This window comes from Pan troglodytes, chromosome 20 (genome assembly GCF_028858775.2).
Source record: "Pan troglodytes isolate AG18354 chromosome 20, NHGRI_mPanTro3-v2.0_pri, whole genome shotgun sequence".
Classification (NCBI taxonomy): domain Eukaryota; kingdom Metazoa; phylum Chordata; class Mammalia; order Primates; family Hominidae; genus Pan; species Pan troglodytes.
Window position 1 is genome coordinate 61,415,925 of NC_072418.2, and position 23,481 is coordinate 61,439,405.

Below are 23,481 nucleotides of genomic sequence, written 5' to 3' on the forward strand. Positions count from 1 at the left end.
CTGGCCTTGGAACTCATCAGTCCCGGCTTGAGAGACACAAAGGGGATTTCCTTTCCAAGTACGGCTGGACAAGGGGGACCTCTGAGAAGAGGGGCTGCAAGCAGGGGTTGCACCAAGGCCATGGGTACTTCTAGGTCAGGCCGCACCCTCCATGGTTAGCTGGTCATGCAGCAGGAAGGCAAAAGGTCAGCTCCCTGGGAAGCACCGGATCTCTGGGCAGTCACTGGGGACTCGCCAATGCACTGTATTAGTTTTCTGTTGCTGCTTTAACAAACTTGGCAGCTTGAAACAACAGATTTATTCTCTTATAGCTCTGAAGGTCAGAACTCTGACATGGGTCCCACTGGGCTAAAATCAAGGTTTTGTTTTGTTTTGTTTTGTCTGAGATGGAGTCTCACTCTGTTGCCCAGGCTGCAGTGCGGTGGCACAATCTCGGCTTACTGCAAGCTCTGCCTCCCGGGTTCAGGCCATTCTCCTGCCTCAGCCTGCTGAGTAGCTGGGACTACAGGTGCCCGCCACCACGCCTGGCTAATTTTTTTGTATTTTTAGTAGAGACGGGGTTTCACCATGTTAGCCAGGATGGTCTCGATCTCCTGACCTCGTGATCCACCCACCTCGGCCTCCCAAAGTGCTGGGATTACAGGCGTGAGCCACCGCGCCCGGCCAAAATCAAGGATTTAACAGGACTGGTTCCTCTTGAAGGCTCTAGGAGAGAATAATCCGTTTTGTTGCCTTTTCCAGCTTCTAGAGTCAGCCCACGTTCCCCTTTTTTTTTTTCTTGGTCCATTCCTCCGTCTTCAAAGCCAGCCATGGTTGGTCACGTCTTCCTTAGGCTGCCAGCTCTCTGACACCAGTCGATCCTTTGGCCTCCTTAAGGACCCTCATCATATCTTGTCCCTACCTGCACACTTAGTCACACCGCAGAGTCCCTTTTGCCAATTGAGATGTTCACAGCTTCTGGGGATTGGAACGGGGAATCCTTGGGGGCCTTGATTCAGCACTCTTCTCCTTCCTACTCTGAAAAGAAGGGGCATTTTCACAGGGGATGGTTTCAGGAAATGGGTGCCCTCTCGGAAGGAGCCCTCGCCAGCTGCTGGTATGTGCAGCATGTGCACAAGTTGCAGGTGGATGTTGAGGGTAGCTGCGACTGTGGTTACCCCAGGAGGGGCTCCCTGGGACGGGGCAGGAACCCTGCTGCGGCCTGAAGCTGGGAGAGGGAGGCTCTCCTCAGAGGCCCATCTTCCCCATCCCCTTTTCTGAGGACCTTCTAACCCGTTGCTCCCATGGGCAGGGCTCCGGAAGCAGGGCCAGTTTGGAGATGGAGCTGGGGGTGGGTGATCTGTGAGCAAGCAGGAGGCGAGAGCTGTGCTGGGGACAGAGAGGAAGAAGACAGAGCAGTACCCAGGGGCTCCAGCTAGGCCCCAGCCCAGAAGGGAGAGTCAGGGTATAGAAGGCTGTGAAAGGGCCAGATCATGCAAGAAAAGCTGCAGGGGGTGAGGGCAGTTTTTAAATAAACTTTTTCACATTTAGAAGCAATTTATGCTCACTTAGAAAAATTTGAAATACACAAGATGGCAAAGAAGATCATGAAAATGTTCCCTAATTCAACTGTCTCATGGCAATGCTTACTCCAGAAGTTTACATATAGAAGTGGTTGAATGTACAGTTTCTTGTAAGGCAACTTACGTTGTTTCACTTTGGGAGACCACGAGTTCAAGACCAATCTGGGCAACATAGTGAGACCTTGTCTCCAAAAAAAAAAAAAAAAAAAAATTAAAAATAATAGTAGGCTGGGTGTGGTGGCTCATGCCTATATTCCCAGCACTTTGGGAGACCAAGGCAGGTGGACCACTTGGAGTTCGACACCAGCCTGGCCAACATGGTGAAACCTCAACTGTACTAAAAAAAATACAAAAATTAGCCAGGTATGGTGACATGCACCTGTAGTCCCAGTTACTTGGGAGGCTGAGGAACAAGAATCACTTGAACCCGGGAGGCAGAGCTGCAGTGGGCCAAGACGGCGCCACTGCACTGCAGCCTGGGTGACAAAGCGAGACCCTGTCTCAAAAATAATACTACTACTAATTAGCCAGGCATAGTGGCACATACCTGTAGTCCCAGGGAGACTGAGGTGGGAGAATCACTTGAGCCCAGGAGGTTAAGGCTGCAGTGAGCTCTGATAACACCATTGCACTTCAGCCTGGGCAACAGGATGAGACCCTGTCTGGAAAAAAAAAAATACGGAAATGGGAGACGGAAGGGTAGGTCAGAGAGAGGGATGATGGATGAAATAACTGCAAATATTCACAATAGGAGAGGGATGACCCCACCATATGGAATGCTTCACAAATTTGTGTTTACCCTTGCACAGGGGCCATTCTAATCATTCCAATTTTAGTGTATGTGCTATAGAAGTGAGCGAGCAGTTAACTTTTTTTTTTTCATGCCTGGATGAATCTCCTATTTTCTGGCTGGCACCATCATTTCTACCAAGACCAAAGAATTTCTTGTTCCCTCCTCACCCTGCAGTACCCAGTGCTATGATTAATTCTCTTGAGTAAACACTTGGATACTACTGTGGCTATTTCTGTAGGATAAATTTCTCAAAATGGGATTGGTGAGTTACAGGGAACATGAGATTTTTGCCTTAAAACAGCAAAAACTTATTGTACAATTCTGGAGACCGGAAGTTAGACACCATCTCACCAAGCTAATACTAAAGTGTTGGCAATAGCTGGGCACAGTGGTTCACTCCTGTAATCCCAGCACTTTGAGAGGCTGAGGCAGGAGGATCACTTGAGGCCAAGACTTTGAGACCAGCCTGGGCAACAGAGTGAGACCTCATCTCTACAAAAAAAAAAAAAACCACACAATTAAAAAAATTTTTTTTAGCTGGGTGTGGTGGTGCACACCTGTAGTCCCAGCTACTTGGGAGGCTGAGGCAGGAGGATCACTTGAGTCCAGGAGGTTGAGGCTACAGTGAGCCAAGATCTCACGACTGCACTCCAGCCTGGGCAACAGGGCGAGACTCCATCTCAAAAAAAAAAAAAAAAAAAAGTGTTGGCAGGGCTGCATTCCTTCTGTAAACACTAGGGGGAAAATTGTTCTGTAGCTCATGGCCCCTTCCCCCATGTGGTGGCTCACACCTGTAAGCCCAGCACTTTGGGAGGCAAAGGCGGGCGGACTGCTTGAGCCCAAGAGTTCAAGACCAGCCTGGGCAACATAGCAAGACCATGTCTCTACTTTTTTTCGATAAAATTTTTTTAAAAAAATTTTAAAAACCAATCAGCCAATTTTCCCCAAGTTAATCTATAAAGTAAATGAAATGCAAATAAAATATACCACATTTCAGCCGGGTGCAGTGGTTCACTCCTGTAATTCCAGCACTTTGGGAGGCCAAGGCAGGGAGATTGCTTGAGCCCAGGAATTCAAGACCAGCTTGGGCAACATGGTGAAACTCCATCTCTAGTAAAAATACAAAAATTAGCCAGGTGTGGTGGTGCATGCCTGTTGTCCCAACTACTTGGGAGGCTGAGGCAGGAGGATCACCTGAGCCTTGGGAGGCAGAGGCTGCAGTGAGCCATGATCGTGCCAGCCGGAGCAACAGAGTGAGACCCTGTCTCAGAAAAATAAAAAGAAGCACATTTTATATGATCCAACAAAAAGATTCTAAAATGCATGTGGAAAAGTCCAAGAATTGCTAAGACAATTTGGAAAAAAACGACAAGTAGGGAAGAATTGTCATATTGTAAATAAAAACACTGTTAAGTTATATAATATTAAAATAGTGTGGTGGCTGGGCACGGTGGCTCATGTGTATAATCCCAGCACTTTGGGAGGCCGAGGCGGGTGGATCACCTGAGGTTGGAGTTCAAGACTAGCCTGGCCAACATGGTGAAAGCCCGTCTCTACTAAAAATACAAAAAAAAAAAAAAATTAGCCGGGTATAGTGGCACACGCCTGTAATCCCAGCTACTCGGGAGGCTGAGACAAGAGAATCACTTGAACCCGGGAGGCAGAGATTGCAGTGAGCTGAGATCGTGCCACTGCACTCCAGCCTGGGTGACAGAGTGAGACTCCATCTCAAAAAAAAAAAAAAAAATTGTGGTATTGGCACAGGAGTGGACAACTAGGTCAATCTAGGAACAGACCTTTTGGAACCTGATATACATGAAATGACTCAACCAATCAGTGAAGACAGGGTGGATGTTCACTGAATATTGGAGAAAACTGAACTCCCCCATACAAAAGAAAACAGATTTCCACTTTACACACACTCAAAATTAAATTCCAGATTAAATACTAGGATATTTTTAATGATTTATTAAATTTTTTTTTGGTAGAGACAGGGTCTCAATATGTTGCTCAGTCTAGTGTCAAACTCCTAGCCTCAAGCAATCCTCCCTTCTCTACTTCTCAAATTGCTGGGATTACAGGCTGAGCCACCACACCCAGCCTGATATTTATTTTTAAATATCAGGAAAATGTAAAACTTTGTTTTGTTTTTGTTTGTTTTGAGACAGAGTCTCGCTCTGTCACCCGGGGTGAAGTGTAGTGTGAACATGGCTCACTGCAGCCTTGACCTCCTGGGCACAAGCAGTCCTCTCACCTCAGCCTCCTGAGTAGCTGGGACCACAGGCACATGCCACCACACTCAGCTAACTTTCTTTTTTTTTTTTTTTGAGACGGAGTCTTACTCTGTCGCCCAGGCTGGAATGCAGTGGTGCGATCTCGGCTCACTGCAACCTCCGCCTCATGGGTTCAAGTGATTCTCCTGCGTCAGCCTCCCGATAGCTGAGACTACAGGCACATGCCACCACGCCTGGCTACTTTTTGTATTTTTAGTAGATGGGGTTTCACCATGTTAGCCAGGATGGTCTCAATCTCCTGACCTCGTGATCCACCTCGGCCTCCCAAAGTGCTGGGATTGCAGGCATGACCCACCATTCCTGGCCCACACTCAGCTAACTTTCAGTTTTTGTTTGTTTGTTTGTTTTTTGAGACGAAGTCTCGCTCTTATTCCCCAAGCTGGAGTGCAATGGGGTAATCTCGGCTCACTGCAACCTCCACCTCCCGGGTTCAAGCGATTCTCCTGCCTCAGCCTCCCGAGTAGCTGGGATTACAGGTCCCTGCCACCGCACCCGGCTAATTTTTGTATTTTTAGTAGAGACAGGGTTTCACCATGTTGGCCAGGCTGGTCTCAAACTCCTGACCTCAGGTGATCCGCCCACCTCGGCCTCCCCAAAGTGCTGGGATTACACGCGTGAGCCACCGCACCCAGCTTTTCTTTTTTTTTTTTTTTTTGGGCGGGGGGAGAGATTAGGTCTCGCCATGTTGCCCAGGCTGAAAGTAAAAATTTTATGACCTCAAGAGTTGAAAATGATTTCTTCTTTTTATTTTTTTGAGACGGAGTCTCACTCTGTCGCCCGGGCTAGAGTGCAGTGGTGCGATCTTGGCTCACTGCAAGCTCCGCCTCCTGGGTTCACGCCATTCTCCTGCCTCAGCCTCCCGAGTAGCTGGGACTACAGGTGCCCGCCACCACACCCGGCTAATTTTTGCATTTTAGTAGAGACGGGGTTTCACCGTGTTAGCCAGGATGGTCTTGATCTCCTGACCTTGTGATCCGCCCACCTTGGCCTCCCAAAGTGCTGGGATTACAGGCGTGAGCCACTGCGCCTGGCCGAAAATGATTTCTTAAATAATAACACAAAAAGTATACAGACCCCTAAAACCCTGCCAGTAACAAGTATTGGTTAGGCAGCACAGAACAGGACTTGTGAATTTGATGAGTTATCGCTCCTGTGATTTGATGATGTCATATGGCATAGTTGCCCTTGTTTTGTTTTGCTTTGTTTTGTTGAGACAGGGTCTCATTTGTCACCCAGGCTGCAGTGGTGAAGCCATAGGTCACTGCAACCCGGAACTCCTAGTCTCGAGCAATCCGTCCATCTCTGCCTCACGACTAAAGAAACAACTGGCAAGTTTAATAAATCGAACTTAAATCTCTGAAAAGACACTGTAAACATAAATAAAAGATAAGCAAAATATTGGAGGAAAACATAAACCAAAAAAACCCTCGACAAACCCAGAAGGTATTTTTAAACTCCAAATAAGTCCAGGCGCGGTGGTTCACGCCTGTAATCCCAGCACTTTGGGAGGTCGAGGCAGGGGGATCACTTGAGGTCAGGAGTTCAAGACCAGCCTGGCCAACATGGTAAAACCCCGTCTCTACTAAAAATATAAAAATTAGCCAGCCGTGATGGTGGGCGCCTGTAATCCCAGCTACTCAGGTGGCTGAGACAGGAGAATCTCTTCAACCCAGGAGGTGGAGGTTGCAGTGAGCCGAGATCACGCCACTGTACTCCAGCCTGGGCAACAGAGCAAGACTCCATCTCAAAAAACAAATTAACTACAAATAAATATGAATAGGACTAAAATATGATAGAAACATGGAGAAAGGCCATAAGGCAGGAATACACATCAGAAGAAACTAGGCTGATAGACCAGAAAGAAAATATGCTTAGCATTACATGCCTAGCAGTAATCAGAGAAACCCCAGCACTGTGAGGGCAGGGCTTCACCTGCCTTGCTCATGGCCATACCCAGTTCATAGCACCAGCACGGTGAGGGCAGGGCTTCACCTGCCTTGCTCGTGGCCACACACCCTGTTCATGGCACTGTGAGGACAGGACTTCACCTGCCTTGCTCATGGTCACACACCCTGTTCATGGCACTGTGAGGACAGGGCTTCACCTGCCTTGCCCGTGACCACACACCCTGTTCATGGCACTGTGAGGGCAGGACTTCACCTGCCTTGCTCGTGGCCACACACCCTGTTCATAGCACCAGCACGATGAGGACAGGGCTTCACCTGCCTTTCCTGTGACCACACACCCTGTTCATAGCACTGTGAGGGCAGGGCTTCACCTGCCTTGCTCGTGGCCACACACCCTGTTCATAGCACTGTGAGGGCAGGACTTCACCTGCCTTGCTCGTGGCCACACACCCTGTTCATGGCACTGTGAGGGCAGGGCTTCACCTGCCTTGCCCATGACCACACACCCTGTTCATAGCACTGTGAGGACAGGGCTTCACCTGCGTTGCCCGTGGCCACACACCCTGTTCATAGCACTGTGAGGGCAGGACTTCACCTGCCTTGCTCGTGGCCACACCCCCTGTTCATAGCACCAGCACGATGAGGACAGGGCTTCACCTGCCTTTCCTGTGACCACACACCCTGTTCATAGCACTGTGAGGGCAGGACTTCACCTGCCTTGCTCGTGGCCACACACCCTGTTCATAGCACTGTGAGGACAGGACTTCACCTGCCTTGCTCGTGGCCACACACCCTGTTCATAGCACTGTGATGGCAGGGCTTCACCTGCGTTGCCCGTGGCCACACACCCTGTTCATGGCACTGTGAGGGCAGGGCTTCACCTGCCTTGCCTGTGACCACACACCCTGTTCATAGCACTAGCACGATGAGGACAGGGCTTCACCTGCCTTGCTCGTGGCCACACACCCTGTTCATGGCACTGTGAGGGCAGGACTTCACCTGCCTTGCCCGTGGCCACACACCCTGTTCATGGCACTGTGAGGGCAGGGCTTCACCTGCGTTGCCCATGACCACACACCCTGTTCATAGCACCAGCACCATGAGGACAGGGCTTCACCTGCCTTGCTCGTGGCCACACACCCTGTTCATGGCACTGTGAGGGCAGGGCTTCACCTGCGTTGCCCGTGACCACACACCCTGTTCATAGCACTGTGAGGGCAGGACTTCACCTGCCTTGCTCATGGCCACACACCCTGTTCATAGCACTGGTTGGTATTCGTAGCATTGTCAACAAACAAGATACACATCAATATAACGTGATGGATTTCTCAGCCTTCAAAATAGCAAGTTAAAAACCCTGCCAATTAAAAAAAAAAGGCATAAATATGACTATGATTAAAAAAAAAAAAAAGGCTGGGCATGGTGGCTCACACCTGTAATCCCAGCACTTTGGGAGGCCGAGGCAGGTGGATCACGAGGTCAGGAGATCGAGACCATCCTGGCTAACATGGTGAAACCCCGTCTCTACTAAAAATACAAAAAATTAGCCGAGCTTGGTAGCAGGCACCTGTAGTCCCAGCTACTTGGGAGGCTGAGGCAGGAGAATGGCGTGAACCCGGGAGGTGGAGCTTGCAGTGAGCCAAGATCGCGCCACTGCACTCCAGCCTAGGCAACAGAGCAAGACTCCGTCAAAAAAACAAACAAACAAACAAAAAAAAAAACAAAGTGCCAATAGCAGGTATTGGTGAGGAAGTGAATACCAGGACCTATGCATATGATGAGCTACTGAAACTGCCTTTGCAAAATTATGACTAAGACAGTGAAAGAGATCTGACTCAATCAATTCCATCTTGCTTCTAACCTCTAAGCTGTCCTAGTTCATTCTTGGGCATAGGCTGAAGTAACTTTGAGAGAAACTTATAGTTCATAACCTTATGGTTTATAGTTTAAAACAAAGAGGATAACAGCCCTTTCCCAAAGCAGACCTCCTTCTTGCCTGGGGACCAGATGGCCTTTGTAGGACTAACATTAGCCCCAAGATTAGAAACTATGGTTTAGGAGTCACGCAGCTGGAGGCTAGAAGATTCTGACCCTCCCTGAACTGCTCCTAAGATCAGTACTTGGGATATTTTGCAGACCCTGAACTTGATGGATCAGCTGGCACCACCCAGATCCATAAAATGGCTCATCTGATCTTGTGGCCCCCAGGAACTGACTCCGCGCAAGACGACAGCTTCGACTCTGTATGATTTCATCCCTGACCAATCAGCACTCCTGGCTCACTGGCTTCCCCCAACCCACCAAGTTGTCCTTAAAAACTCTGCTCCCTGAATGCTCAGGGAGACTGATCTGAGTGATAACAAAACCCTTGCCTCCCGCACAGCTGGCTCTGCGTGAATTACCCTTTCTCTACTGAAATTCCCCCGTCTTGAGAAATCAGCTGTGTCCAGGCAGCAGGAAAGGTGAACCCACTGGGCAGTTACACTACCAATCCTGTGATATGATTGTGTCACATGGCATGGTTGCCCTTTTTTCTTTTTGACAGTCTTGCTGTCACTCAAACTGGAGTGTGGTGGCGTGATCTCGGCTGACTGCAACCTCCGCCTCCTAGGTTCAAGCAATTCTTGTGCCTCAGCCTCCCAAGAAGCTGGAGTACAGGCCCACGCCACCACGCCTGGCTAATTTTTTTATTTTTAGCAGAGGTGGGGTTTCACCATGTTGGCCAGGCTGGTCTTGAACTCCTGGCCTTGGCCTCTCAAAGTGCTGGGATTACAGGCATGAGCCACCGCACCAGCCGTAGTTTTGTTTTCTTGAGACAATCTCACTCTGTCACCCAGGCTGGAGCAAAGTGGTAGAGTCATAGCTCCCTGCAACCTAGAACTCCTGGGCTCAAGTGACCCTCCCACTTCAGCCTCCCCAGTAGCTAGGACTACAGGCACGTGCCACCAGGCCTCGCCTTTTTTTTTTTTTTTTTTTTTGAGACAGAGTCTTGCTGTGCTGTCCAGGATGGTCTCGAATTTCTGGCCTCAAGTCATCCTCCTGCCTCAGCCTTCCAAAGCTCTCAGATTATAGGCATGAGCCACCATACCTGGCCCCATAGTTGACCTTAAAATAGACTATATGATTATCTGGGGGTGTGGGGGGCCTGATCTAGCCACATGATCCCTTTTAAAGCATGGAGCTCTTGGCGGGCACAGTGGCTCACACCTGTAATTCCAGCACTTTGAAAGTCCGAGGCGGTCGGATCACCCGAGGTGGTCGGATCACCCAAGATCTGTAATTTGAGACCAGCCTGGCCAACAGGGCAAAAACCCATTTCCGCTAAAAATACAAAAATTAGCCAGGCATGGTGGCACGTGCCTGTAATCCCAGCTACTTGGGAGGCTGAGGCAGGAGAATTGGTTGAACCCGGGAGGCGGAAGTTGCAGTGAGCCGAGATCATGCCACTGCACCCTAGCCTGGGTGACAGAGCAAGACTCCATCTTGGAAAAAAAAAATACAAAAATTAGGCCAAGCGCGGTGGCTCACGCCTGTAATCCCAGCACTTTGGAAGGTCGAGGCGGGTGGATCACGAGGTCAGGAGATCGAGACCATCCTGGCCAACATGGTGAAACCCCATCTCTACTAAAAATAAAAAAATTAGCCAGGCGTGGTGGTGGACGTCTGCAATCCCAGCTACTCAAGAGGCTGAGGCAGGAGAATCGCTTGAACCTGGGAGGTGGAGGTTGCAGTGAGCTGAGATCATGCCACTGCACTCCATCCTGGGCAACAGAGCAAGACTGTCTCAAAAAAAGAGAAATGCCTAGAACTAAATATGAAAACACTAAGTGGAGAAACCAAAACCCTACTGAGGGTCATAAAACAGACCAGACTGAAGGCAGAGACACTCATCCAAAGCAGAAACCACTAATCATTCAAGCCTGATTCCATTTGCCCCTTCTTGCTTGTCCCCCTGAATGCTACTAAGGGGGATCCCGACAGGAAGACCTGGGCAGGTTCGGAACCTGAAACATCTGTGAATGAAGTGTGAAGACAGAGCATGTGAGGAGAAACTCGGTTGGGTCTCCCAGTGGCCAACTACTTCCACACCTTTTTCCCACTTCCTCCGCCCAGCCCAGGAAACCAAGGGACCACAGACAGGCCACGGTGGGGAGACACAGAAGGCAGGAGGCATACAGGGCCTCCACTGTGCTTAACCTCATGTGTGGTGGCCTCCTACATCAGTGCAATGTTGAATCAAGCAACCCTCTCTATATCAGACTCCAAACCCAGGACCAGGACGCACAGTCTGTGTGTGTTTCCTCTGGCTGCTGTAACAAATTACCACAAACATAGTGGCTTAAAACAACGTGTATTTATCTTACAGTTCTAGAGGTCAGAAGTCCAAAGTGGGTCTCACAGGGCTAAAATAAAGATGACAGCAAGGCTACATGCCTTCTGGAGGCTCTAGGGAAGAATCTGTTTCCTCGACTTTCCCAGCTTCTAGAGGCTGTCTGCAACCATTGGCTCATGGTCTTCTACTTGATCTTAGCCTAAAGGCCAAGAAGCATGCTTGCTCTACTATCCTCAAAGCCAGCAACAGGCCAGGTGCGGTGGCTCACACCTGTAATCTCAGCACTTTGGGAGGCCAAGGCAGGAGAATTGCTTGAGGCCATGAGTTCAAGACCAGCCTGGGCAACATGGTGAGACCCTGACTCTACAAGAATATTAAAATATTAGCCAGGTATTATGACACATGCCTGCAGCCCCAGCTACTCAGGAGGCTGAGGTGGGAGGATCACTTGAGCCCAGGAGGTCAAGCTTCAGTGAGCTATGATCACACCACTGTACTTTAGCCTGGGTGAGACCTTGTCTCAAAAACAAACAAACAAAAAAAGCCAGCAATGCCAGGCCAAGTCCTTTCTCCCGCTGTCATCTCTCTGGTTCTTCCTCCTCTGCCTCCCTCTTCCAGTTATGAGGCCCGTTGTGATTATGCTGGATCCATCGAGGCAGCGTCCCCATCTAAGGGTCAGCTGATTAGCAGCCTTGATTCTTCTTTGCCATGTAATCTAAAATATTCACAGGTTCCAGGGATTAGGACATGGACATATCTGGGGTCGTTATTCTGTTAAGCACACAACTCAACTGGCTTTCTGCCTAGCTCTGGGAGAGAGAACATCGAGGGGTCCGGGGCATGGGATTTGGACCAGCAATACCCAGTTTCCAGCATCTCAGTGCATTGGAAGCAGTCCCATTATTTGACTAGAGAGCAGACCCCCAGCAATGGCACTCAATGCAAATGAAATCCCAGCGTTTGGCCAAGCTGGAGGTTCTTTTCACTTATGGTGAGAGTTAAGAGGTCTTTACATATGTAATTAACTTAAGCATCTCAAAATGAGTTCATCCTGGCCCATCACACCTGTGTGGGCCCTAAATCCGAAAACAAATCCATAACTAGAGCAAGGGAGGGAACTTAGACAGAAGAGGAGGCAGCAGCGATTGGAGCACTGTGCTTTGAAATGGCAGAAGGGACCAAAGAATGGAGACTCTCTATGCTGAAAAAGGAGGAAACAGATTCTCCCCTAGAGCCCCCAGGACAAACCAGCCCTGCCAACATTGTGATTTTAACCCAGTGAGACCCACATTTGACTTCTGACCTCCGGAACTGTGAGACAATAAATGTGTATTGTTTTCAGCCAGCATCCTCTTGCACCACCGGGAACATGAGGTGACTCATACACACTGCTTCACCAACACAAAGGAGAAAGGAGAATGGAGGGATGGAAGGCCTCACTTGACAGGATGATTGTGGCATAAAAAGCTGCAGAAACCGGGGCTGGGCGCGGTGGCTCACGCCTGTAATCCCAGCACTTTGGGAGGCTGAGGCTGGTGGATCACGAGGTCAAGAGATCGAGACCATCCTGGCTAACACGGTGAAACCCTGTCTCTACTAAAAATACAAAAAATTAGCCGGGCGTGGTGGCAGGCGCCTGTGGTCCCAGCTATTTGGGAGGCAGAGGCAGGAGAATGGAGTGAACCCGGGAGGCGGAGCTTGCAGTGAGCCAAGATCGCGCCACTGCACTGCAGCCTGGGTGACAGAGCAAGACTCCGTCTCAAAAAAAAAAAAAAAAGCTGCAGAAACCATGTGGGGAGGGATGACTGGCAGGGAGTGAGGATGCAGCAGGCAAGGGGACCCTGAACTAGAACTCGGGATATGGGGTAGTTTTGGTAGTAGAGGACAGGATGGGTACAAGGCAAAGACAGCAGAATAAGTGAGGTGGCCCAAGGGCACCACCAGAGGAGATGGGATAGGCAGAGCATGGAGCCCTGGAACTCAGCCCAGGAGCAGGAACCACTGAGGAGACAGAAGGCCAGAGTGTCACAGACCGTTTTCATAGCTAGCCTCGAGGTGGGGCCTCACAAATGAGGGATTCCAGCTTTACACCCTTGCCTGGGCCGGCAATCCCAAACCTCTGTCTCTACCATGTCACCACTGCAGGCAGCCAAATGACACCAGAGCCATGCCACTAGAGCACTGCTCACATGCCAGGCCTGCTGTGAACACTAGTTTCTCCCCTCCCTGACTCCTCACCACTCTCCCACAACAGGATCACAACCAACCCCTTGACAGATGCGGAGATAAAGCCCAGGAAAGACCAGGTCTCACGCACAAGGACAGGGGCCAAACACACCTAGAGCGCTGAGCCCACTCCCTCCTCCTCAAGCCATCTGCTTCACTTTGACATACTTCTCTTTCAATGAATTCATATTTTTTTTTTGAGACGGAGTCTCGCTCTGTCACCCAGGCTGGAGTGCAGTGGCGCGATCTCAGCTCACTGCAAGCTCCGCCTCCCGGGTTCACGTCATTCTCCTGCCTCAGCCTCCCGAATAGCTGGGACTACAGGCGCCCACCACCAGGCCCGGCTAATTTTTTGTATTTTTAGTAGAGACGGGGTTTCACCGTGTTAGCCAGGATGGTCTTGATCTCCTGACCTCATGATCTGCCCGCCTCGGCCTCCCAAAGTGCTGGGATTACAGGCTTGAGCCACCGCACCCGGCCTATTTTTATTTTTTTTGAGACAGAGTCTTGCTGTGTCGCCCAGGCTGGAGTGCAGTGGCATGATCTTGGCTCAGCGCGACTTCCACCTCCCAGGTTCAAGCAATTCTCCTGCCTCAGACCCCCAAGTAGCTGGGATTACAAGCACAGGCCACCACGCCCGGCTAATTTTTGTATTTTTAGTAGAGATGGGGTTTTGCCCTGTTGGCCGGGCTGGTCTCAAACTCCTGGCCTCAAGGGATCTGTCTGCCTCACCTTACCAAAGTGTTGGGATTACAGGCGTGAGCCACCACTCCCGGCCCCATACATTTATTTTAAAGTAAATTTCCACATCATGCAATAATAAAATAAACAGTATTTCAAGTCACCTTAAAATAGATAATGTCTACATTAATAGATGTTCATCCACACAGCCCCGTTTATCACCTGGAACCACACTTGAGAAGTCCTGCCTACCAGTGTCCATCACCAGCTCCATTCCTCTGTAGTTGGTGCCATCTGCAAGAATCGAGCCCCTTCCTGGGGTTTGCACAGGCTGCAGCCTCCCCCTCCTACAGCAGATGCCAAAGGGCACTGGGCATGGTGTGGGGGTCAGTTCACTTTCACACAGGGCTTGTGTTTTCCGTGGTCTCGGCAACACCAACAGTGTCTGAACATGACTGCACAGACATTGGTGCCCGCTGCTGCTTGTGAGCTCCAAGACCATCTCTCCTTCTGTGGGTGCCCCACTTATCTCACTTTTTGACCCCTCCCCAGGTCTCTGGAACCCTCTCTTCAGTCTTGACTTCCTGCTGGCCTGTCTGGACCAGGTCTGTCAGTCCTACTCCCCAGCACCAGATGGGCCCTAAGAACCCCCCTCCTGCCACACCTGCTATTTCCTCATATCCAGCCTCTCAGGCTACGATCACCACGCCACCCTTCCAGAAGGTTCCTTCCAACCGCTCTTCCGAAAAGGCCCTCTCCATGGCCCTCTTGTCAATGACTCACTCCCAGCATGGACAGCAGAGACGTGACCCACACCTCTAACCCATGAGGCTCTGCCCAGCCCTCCCTGGACATGTCAGAAAACAGAGAGACCCTAGTCACCGTGGGTCCAGAGGCAGGACCAGCAGCCACGTCCATGCCTTTTCAGAGCACCCTCAGCAGGGTAAGGCAAGTTCTAGCAAGGCAGAGAGGGATCTGTGTGAGGAGGTACCTCTCATTACCACCACTGTTAATCATCATTGACTTATTCATTCATAGAGAAAAAGTCATCTTGAACTATCAAACCCGAGAGCATAATGTCGGATACGGAAAGTCAGTGGGAGAAGTCATCTGTCATTAGGGGTGGGAGCGGGAAACTTAACACGGGCATCCAGGAAAAGGCAGGATGAGAAGAAACCGTGGACTTGGTAAAGTCTGTAAGAAACGTCACCATCTGAGCCATCGCTACAGCATCTGCCTGTATTTCTCACATGCTTACATGAAAGGCATTATTTATTCACTTGGACAACAAAGGCTGCTTTTCGTGAGAGTCACTGGTCCTCCCATGAGGGCATCCACCGATACTTCAAGAATCCTTCCTGGGGCCGGGCGCAGTGGCTCACGCCTGTAATCCCAGCACTCTGGGAGGCTAAGGGGGGCGGATCACGAGGTCAAGAGATCGAGACCATCCTGGGTAACACGGTGAAACCCCGTCTGTACTAAAAAATACAAAAAAAAAAAAAAAAAAAAATTAGCCGGGCGTGGTGGCGGGCGCCTGTAGTCCCAGCTACTCAGGAGGCTGAGGCAGGAGAATGGCGTGAACCTGGGAGGCGGAGCTTGCAGTGAGCCGAGATTGTGCCACTGCACTCCAGCCTGGGAGACAGAGCAAGACTCCGTCTCAAAACAAAAAAAAAAAAAAAAAGGAAGAAAGAAAGAAAGAAACAATCCTTCCTAGGACAGTGAATCACTCCTATAATCCCAGCACTTTGGGAAGCTGAAGCAAGACGATCGGTTAAGCCCAGGAGTTCGAGACCAGCCTGGGTAACACAGTAAGATCCCAACTCTACAAAAGAAAATATGTTTTTTTTAATTAGCAAGGCATGATGGTGCATGCCTGCAGCCCCAGCTACTGGGGGGGATCACTTGAGCCTAGGAGGTCAAGGGTGCAGTGAGCGATGATGGTGCCACTGCACTCCAGCCTGGGTGACAGAGCGAGACCCTATCTCAAAAAAAAACAAAAAACAAAAAAACCAGTCCCCACACTAGCAGCCACCCATAAGAATATAAAGAAAGCATGCTGCCCTCCACCACCTTTTACTTCTATACCTAACCAGCAATTTTGGGGGGAAAAGACATAAATGGGAAAGAGTTCTGACACATGACTAGCTAAGAAGGTTTTGAAATAAAAGTAAAGAGTAGGAATTCCGCCAGGTGCAGTGGCTCACACCTGTAATCCCAGCACTTTGGGAGGCCGAGGCAGGTGGATCACCTGAGGTCAGGGGTTCGAGACCAGCCCGGCCAACATGGTGAAACTCCATCTCTACTAAAAATACAAAAATTAGCCAGGAGTGGCGGCATACACCTATAATCCCAGCTACTCAGGAGGCTGAGGTGGGGGAATCGCTTCAACTTGGGAGGCAGAGGTTGCAGTGAACTGAGATCAAGCCACTGCACTCCAGCTTGGACAACAGAGAGAGACTCCTTCTCAAAAAAAAAAAAAAAGAGAATAAAAAAAAAAAAAGAGAATTAAAAAAAAAAAAAAAATATATATATATATATATATATATATATATATATATATATATATTACAAGCCTATGCTAATTACAGCAGCTTGGGACAGGAGAAACAGAAAGACTTATAGAATGGAATTAAGAATAGGCTGGGTGTGGTGGCTCACGCCTGTCATCCCAGCACGTTGGGAGGCCAAGGCGGGCAGATCACCTGAGGTCAGGAGTTCGAGACCAGCCTGGCCAACATAGTGAAACCCCATCTCTACCAAAAAAATGCAAAAATTAGCTGGGCCTGGTGGCACATGCCTGTAATCCCACCTACTCAGGAGGCTGAGACAGGAGCATCACTTGAACCTGGGAGGCAGAGGTTGCAGTGAGCCCAGATTGTGCAACTGTACTCCAGCCTGGGTGACAGAGTGAGACTCCGTCTCAAAAAAAAAAAAAAAAAGGGTGCAGTGGCTCACACCTGTAACCCCAGCACTTTGGGAGGCCGACGTGGGTGGATCACGAGGTCAAGAGTTCAAGACCAGCCTGGCCAAGATGGTGAAACCCCGTCTCTACTAAAAATACAAGAATTAGTCAGGTGTGGTAGTGTGTGCCTGTAATCCCAGCTACTCAGGAGGCTGAGGCAGGAGAATCACTTGGTTCCGGGAGGCGGAGGTTGCAGTGAGCCAAGATAGTGCCACTGCACTCCAGCCTAGGCAACAAGAGTGAGACTCCATCTCAAAAAAAAAAAAAAAAAAAAGAAGAATAAAATGTGTGTCACCAGCCCCCAGCACATCCCCTCCACAATAGTAGAGTGTAGGGTAGGGCTCTGCCTGCTCATTTTGCCCCAGGAGGCCAACCCTCCCTGATAGTCCAGGATATTTTTGGGGGGGAAAAAAAAAAAAAGGTGCTTTTCCGTCTCCCCAAGATCCTCGAGTTCAACTAGACATTTCCTATACAAATGTTTTGTTCTGCCTGTTCATTTTGGTGGGTGCCCTTTTCTCCCTTCCCCACCACCCGTGTTCCTTCCCAGTCTGGCCCTGGCCTCCAGCCCTGAGGATCAGTTGAGGTAGGGTCCCTGGTATTCCGTACCCTCCTCCCTTTGTTTCTGTTGGTCGTCACTCCTGCTGAATGTATTGCTTTTTAATACTGTACTGCAGGTTTTTTTTAAATAAAATTGTTTGGAAAGTAAAAGAGAAAAGGAATAACGTGTGTGATATATTGAATAAAAAACACTTCATAGATCTGTAGTCTAGTGGGGGAATAAGAAAAAGTTTTAAAATTTTTTATTTATTTTAGAGACAGGGTCCTGCCTCTGTTGCCCAGGCTGGATGGAGTGCAGCAGCACAATGATAGCTCACTGTTACCTCAAACTCCTGGGCTTAAGCCATCCTCCTGCCTCAGCCTGCCCAGTAGCTAGGACTAAAGGTGCACAATACCACTCCTGGCTAATTTTTTTACTTTTAATTTTTTTTCTAGAGACGTGGTCTCACTATGTTGCCCAGGCTGATCTTGACCTCCTAGGGTGAAGTGGTCTTCCCACCCTGGCCTCCCAAAGTGCTAGGATTACAAGCATGAGCCACTGCACCCAGCCAAAAATTATATTATTATTTAAATTTATTTATTTATTTTTATTTTATTTTTTGAGACGGAGTCTCGCTCTGTCGCCAGGCTGGAGTGTAGTGGTGCAATCTCAGCTCACTGCAACCTCTGCCTCCCGAGCTCAAGAGATTCTCCTGCCTCAGCCTCCCGAGTAGCTGGGACTACAGGCATCCGCCACTACACCCAGCTAATTTTTTGTATTTTTAGTAGAGACGGGGTTTCACCATGTCGGCCAGGCTGGTCTCGATCTCTTGACCTCATGATCCACCCACCTTGGCCTCCCAAAGTGCTGGGATTTCAGGCCTGAGCCACCGTGCCTGCCTATTTATTTTTTCTGAGACGGAGTCTTGCCCTGTCACCCAGGCTGCAGTGCAATGGTGCCATCTTGGCTCACTGCAACTTTTACCTTCTGAGTTCAAGTGATTCTCCTGCCTCAGCCTCCTGAGTAGCTGGGATTACAGGCATGCAGCACCACACCTGGCTAATTTTTTGTATCTTTAGTAGAGATGGGGTTTCACTATGTTGGCCAGGCTGGTCTTAAACTCCTGACCTCATGATCCACTCACCTCGACTTCCCAAAGTGCTGGGATTACAGGCGTCAGCCACTGCACCCAGCCTCAAAAATTATTATTATTATTTTGAGACAGACTCTCGGCTCTGTTGCCTAAAGTGGAGTGCAGTGGTGCAATCTTGGCTCACTGCAACCTCCACCTCCCAAGTTCAAGCGATTCTCCTGCTTCAGCCTCCTGAGTAGCTGGGATTACAGGTGCATACCACCACACCCAGCTAATCAAATATTATTTTTTAATCCTTGCAAATGTAATAGCAAAAACTATGAATGCCCCAAGCTAGCTAGGGCTTAGGGAGGCCTGGATTTGTATAAAGTGCTGGTGAACTTGTAAAGCTGAGGATCCACAGTGAGATATTTTTACAACATCCACACCCTCTGATCCAACACCTGCAACAATGGCCTTGGCAAGTAACTCATGGGGAAAGCACCTCTCTTGGCTGAGGCTTCCTCGACTATGGTGGGAGCAACATGACACAACTCATCCCATGAGATGTGGTGAAGATATCAGCTCTAGGCCAGGCACGGTGGCTCACGCCTGTAATCCCAGCACTTTGGGAGGCCGAGGTGGGAGGATCACGAGGTCAGGAGATCTAGACCATCCTGGCTAACATGGTGAAACCCCGTCTCTACTAAAAATACAAAAAGAAAGCCGGGCGTGGTGGCGGGCACCTGTAGTCCCAGCTACTCAGGAGGCTGAGGCAGGAGAGTGGCGTGAACCCGGGAGGTGGAGCTTGCAGTGAGCTGAGATTGCACCATTGCACTCCAGCCTCGGTGACAGAGCGAGACTCTGTCTCAAAAAAAAAAAAGTATCAGCTCTAGCCTGGCCCCAGGTGAGTCCACAAGGGTTATTCTTCTTTTTTTCCCACTATACTAACAAGGACATGAGAGTTCTTTTTTTTTTTTTTTTTTTGAGACGGAGTCTCACTCTGTCACCCAGGCTGGAGTGCATTGGTGCAGTCTCAGCTCACTGCAAGCTCCACCTCCTGGGTTCACGCCATTCTCCTGCCTCAGCCTCCCGAGTAGCTGGGACTACAGGCGCCCGCCACCACGCCCGGCTACTTTTTTTGTATTTTTAGTAGAGACGGGGTTTCACCATAGTCTCGATCTCCTGACCTCGTGATCTATCCGCCTCGGCCTCACAAAGTGGTGGGATTACAGGCGTGAGCCAACGTGCCTGGCTGGATGTTAGGGTTCTTAGACACAAGTTTCTTTCTGTTGTTGCTAATAATCCCCTCCAATGACACTCCAAAGTGGGGTCAACATGCCCACTCTGCAGATGAAGAAACTGAGGCTCTGACTGATGGCCAGAGCCAAGATGCCAATAGCAGGGACAACAGGGAACCTTTGTGAGGAACTTTCCCTGTACTTTTCCGCACAAACATCCTTGAGGTAGGCATTTCCATTGGAGAAAACTGAGGCATGAGAAGCAGGTAGATCTAAGATCTCTAGCTTCTAAGTGTCTGCCTCACTCTCCACACTGCAAGCTCTGGGATCTACACACCCACATTCAAATCTTGCACATGTGCCCACCCTCCCCTGCATTCCCAGCACATCAAGCATTTGATAATCTGTTGACTGAGTGGATTTCTTCAGCCTACATTCCAGATGCTGGCTTTGTCTGATAGGAAATGCATGAGATAGCCCCATTGGCCAGGGCCCCTTGAACTGGCACCAGAGGAATGCAGCGTTCCTCATGGGGACATAGTCAAAACTTACCGTCGACTCACAACATGGCATACACAGGAGAAATGGAGATACCGGGGCTCAGGCTGACACCAGGCCATGGGCACAGTGGTATGGGAAAGCCTGAAGAACAGGGCCCAGCGTGTCTCAAGGGATGGTCACAAGACACAGTAGACCATGGGGCCACAGTAGGGGTGGCCAGCGCCAAACTCTGCTGCTTTGTCTGTGTACTCCACGCTCCCTTCTAGGCTGGTCTCTGGCCCCAAAGGGTATAAGGGCCTTAACATAACAAGAACCTACTGTGTTCAGGGCAGGAGGGATGGGCCATGAAGACAGCCCAGGCTCCAGCTGTCACATGATACTGAACCTACTGTGCATCTGGGAAGGCAAAGCTGCAGGAGCAGCAAGGGTGGCCAGCCTGACCTCTGCTGCTATGTTCACATAACCTCAGGCTCACTTCTTGATCAGGGTCCGTCCTGAAGGAAATGGGAATGCCACCGAACTTGAAAACCTAATTTGCGACAGGAGGAGGAAGCCCAGATGGATAGCTGAGGTCCCTGGTGGGAAGGCAGGAAGGACCCCAAAGTAAGGTGTTTGGGGCTCTAGCCCCTGCAGTCCTCCAGCGTTCCTTCATCCATGCAGACACAGAGACTTCTGTGAACACATGTGATACCAAGGCCTTGGTACCCACTTGTCTCTGCCTACTGTTTCCTTAATGCCCCGAGAGGTGGCAATGCCTGGGCCTCTGCCACTACGTTCACACAGCTCTAGCTCCCTTCCTGGCCAGGGTCTCTCCTGGAGCAAACAGGAGTATGAAGGAACTGGACAACCTACTGTATGCGTGGGAGGATCCAAGTCCAGTTGTATGAAAGGGCCAGGGCTCTTCAGGGAACACGTGGGGCTCCATTGGCCACACAGGGCACAGAAATAGCAAGTCACAACAACTATCACTTCGCAGAAGAGAATTACCGTGCACGGCCACCACCAATGACAAACAGATGCTCATAGTGGGACCCCAACTGAAAAGGATACTGTCTCAGCTCCAGGCTGCAGGGCTGACAGGAAGAGCCTCGAATGCTACCAGGAACTCTGTGAAGCCCAGCTGCCTCACAGCCCACGTGAGGTGCTGCCTGCACTGCTCCCTTCGAAGGCTAGTTCTGCCCTCGAAGTGGCCCATAGCCTGATGAGGAGGCTGAGGCACGGGAGAGCACGGTATTGTGCCAAACCCCTACTGACTCCAATGGGGACGGCACCAGGTTCAAGAGGCCGAAGAAGAGACTGAGAGCCAGCAAACAAGATGTAGGGTTTTACTGGGGGCTTACATACCGGGGAGAGTCCAGGGGGGTGGGCTGGGCAGGAGAACCACTTGCAAAAAGCATGCAGTTCATATGGCATTTTCACTTAACATCCTCCCCCTGGCAACCTTCATTTAACTGAAAGCAAAAGGCCAGGATCCCTTGTACCACCAGCATTCCATGGGACAGGGCTAAGGACCCAGATGTTCCTCAAAAATAAGGAATGAATCTCTGAGATTCCTTAGCCGGGAACTCTGAACCACACTCAGGTGCGTCTGCCACACAGGGCCATTCTCAGGTGTGCTTAAGCATTGCTGTGGGGTGTGTTTACTATGCACACGAGAAGGGACGGGCAGGGTCGCAGTCTGCAGCACTGCCCACGGACAGCCCTTTGCATACGGCGTTTACTGCTGTGGGGTTCCTTTTCTCACCATCATCACCCCAGCTGTGCTCCCAAAGTTAACCCATGGACCACCGGCCTGGCACCACCACAACTGTTCCAGTGTCTGTAGCCTCACCTTCAGTTCCTACTGTGCCGAGAAGCCTTGGAGGCAGAGGCTCAGCACCCACACACCCCCACCTACATCTCCACTAGGCTTCGGGTAGCAGGTCCAACTCCTGAGACTGTGCAGACTCCCATTTTCCAGAGGCCTCTGCTCCCGCTGCTCCCCACCTACAAAGCTTGCCCCAGGGCCTCTACACGTGCCATTCACAGTGCCAGGGACACTCCTCCCCCAGTTACTTCCTGCTTGCCCTTCTAGCCTCAGTCCAGCAACCTCCAGGCTTTGTCAGATTGTGTATCCACAGCACTTCACAGGGGAGTTATCCACATCCACTGGCCCAGCCACCGCCTCAGTGGCCCACCAAAGACCCACAGATGAGAATCAGAGTTCTCATCTCTCTACCTCAGAGCAGCTGCGAGGCTGGCCAGCTCCTCCCACACCCTTGGCGTTACACAGACAGGGTCATCCCACAGGGATGGCTGAGGTTCTTTGCTGGGAGACAGGGAAGACCCTAAAATAAGGTCTTCAGGGCACTAGCCCCTGCACTCCTCCATTGCTCCTTCATCCACGCAGACATACAGACTTCTGTGAACACATCTGAGTTTATTCTGCCACTGCTACAGGGCCCACTGTCATTTCCAGCCCACTGAGGTTGAGGGTATGGCCAGGCTGGGATTCATGCAGGCCCAGGATGAAAGGGACACCGAGTGTGTTGGGGTGGGGGTGGCTGGCTTTGATCCCTACCCCAGTGGGTTGGCCAGGTGGTCAGAGCCTCCAGGTTCCCTCACACACAGCCTGGTACATTTCTGCCGTCAGGGGCCGGAAGGACTGGGCCCGGTTGTCCAGTACAAACAGAGGGTCAACCACGATCCCCACATTGAAGCCCTCACGCACCAACCGGGTCTTCATCAGTTTGAACGTGCTGGTGACCTCCATGGCGTCCTGCAGGGCAGTGACCATGGTCCCCTCACTGTGACATCCACCCGCCCCCTGGCTATGATCTTCCACCCACCCACCAGGCCACCCTGGGCTCACCTGGATGCGGATGAAATGGGGGGTAGCGTAGGCAGGGAGCCAAGCGCGAACGTGCTGGTACAACTTCTCCCCGTCGAAAGTCTGGCCGGGGACTAGCTGCACAGCAGCCATGCCCACCTTACCCTCACACCCTAGAGAGCAGTCTGGTCACTCTCGGCTGACCCATCTCGAGGGCCCATAGCTGACCCTCCAGCCTCGCCCAGCTCTGCTCACTGGCTGTGAGAGCCAGCAAGTCTCTAAACCTCTCTGGGCCCTAGCACTTCCCCACCTGTAAAATCAGAATAACGACCCCTCCACCCACAAAGCTGTTGGAAGTTTAAAATGAGAACCCTCCGCACCTGGCACGCACACGCCATACACGTTAACCTGTTGCAGGAAGTCCACCTGCGACAACACGCCCTCCACCTCGTGCGTGGACACGTTCTCGCCCTTCCATCTGCAGGGAGGGAGCCGGCGCTTGTGACCACGCCCCCGAGAAGGAGAGGCCCCGCCTCTTGCCCCCGCCCCGCCCCTTTTGGGG

General features: G+C 50.6%; 1 protein-coding gene across 7 annotated transcripts in view; it reads right to left on the bottom strand.

Annotated features, from left to right (window-relative positions):
- Positions 1 to 280: 280 nt before the first annotated feature.
- SLC27A5 (solute carrier family 27 member 5) overlaps positions 281 to 23,481 on the bottom strand; it is a 35,199-nt gene continuing 11,998 nt past the window's right edge. The window contains exons 8-11 of one of the 7 annotated variants that reach the window (XR_010153986.1): positions 23,300 to 23,397; positions 3,343 to 3,465; positions 2,110 to 2,224; positions 281 to 1,017 (exon numbers count right to left, since the gene is read on the bottom strand). Coding sequence is in view for 3 of the 7 variants with exons in the window: in XM_001148729.6 (XP_001148729.4) it covers positions 22,692 to 22,868; positions 22,962 to 23,092; positions 23,300 to 23,397 (406 nt within the window). In the remaining 4 variants the exon portion in view is untranslated. Of the gene's footprint in view, positions 1,018 to 2,109; positions 2,225 to 3,342; positions 3,466 to 15,050; positions 15,275 to 22,509; positions 22,869 to 22,961; positions 23,093 to 23,299; positions 23,398 to 23,481 lie in introns of those variants that run through there. The other 6 variants (XR_010153987.1, XR_008541048.2, XR_008541047.2 and 3 more) reach the window with 6 other exon arrangements.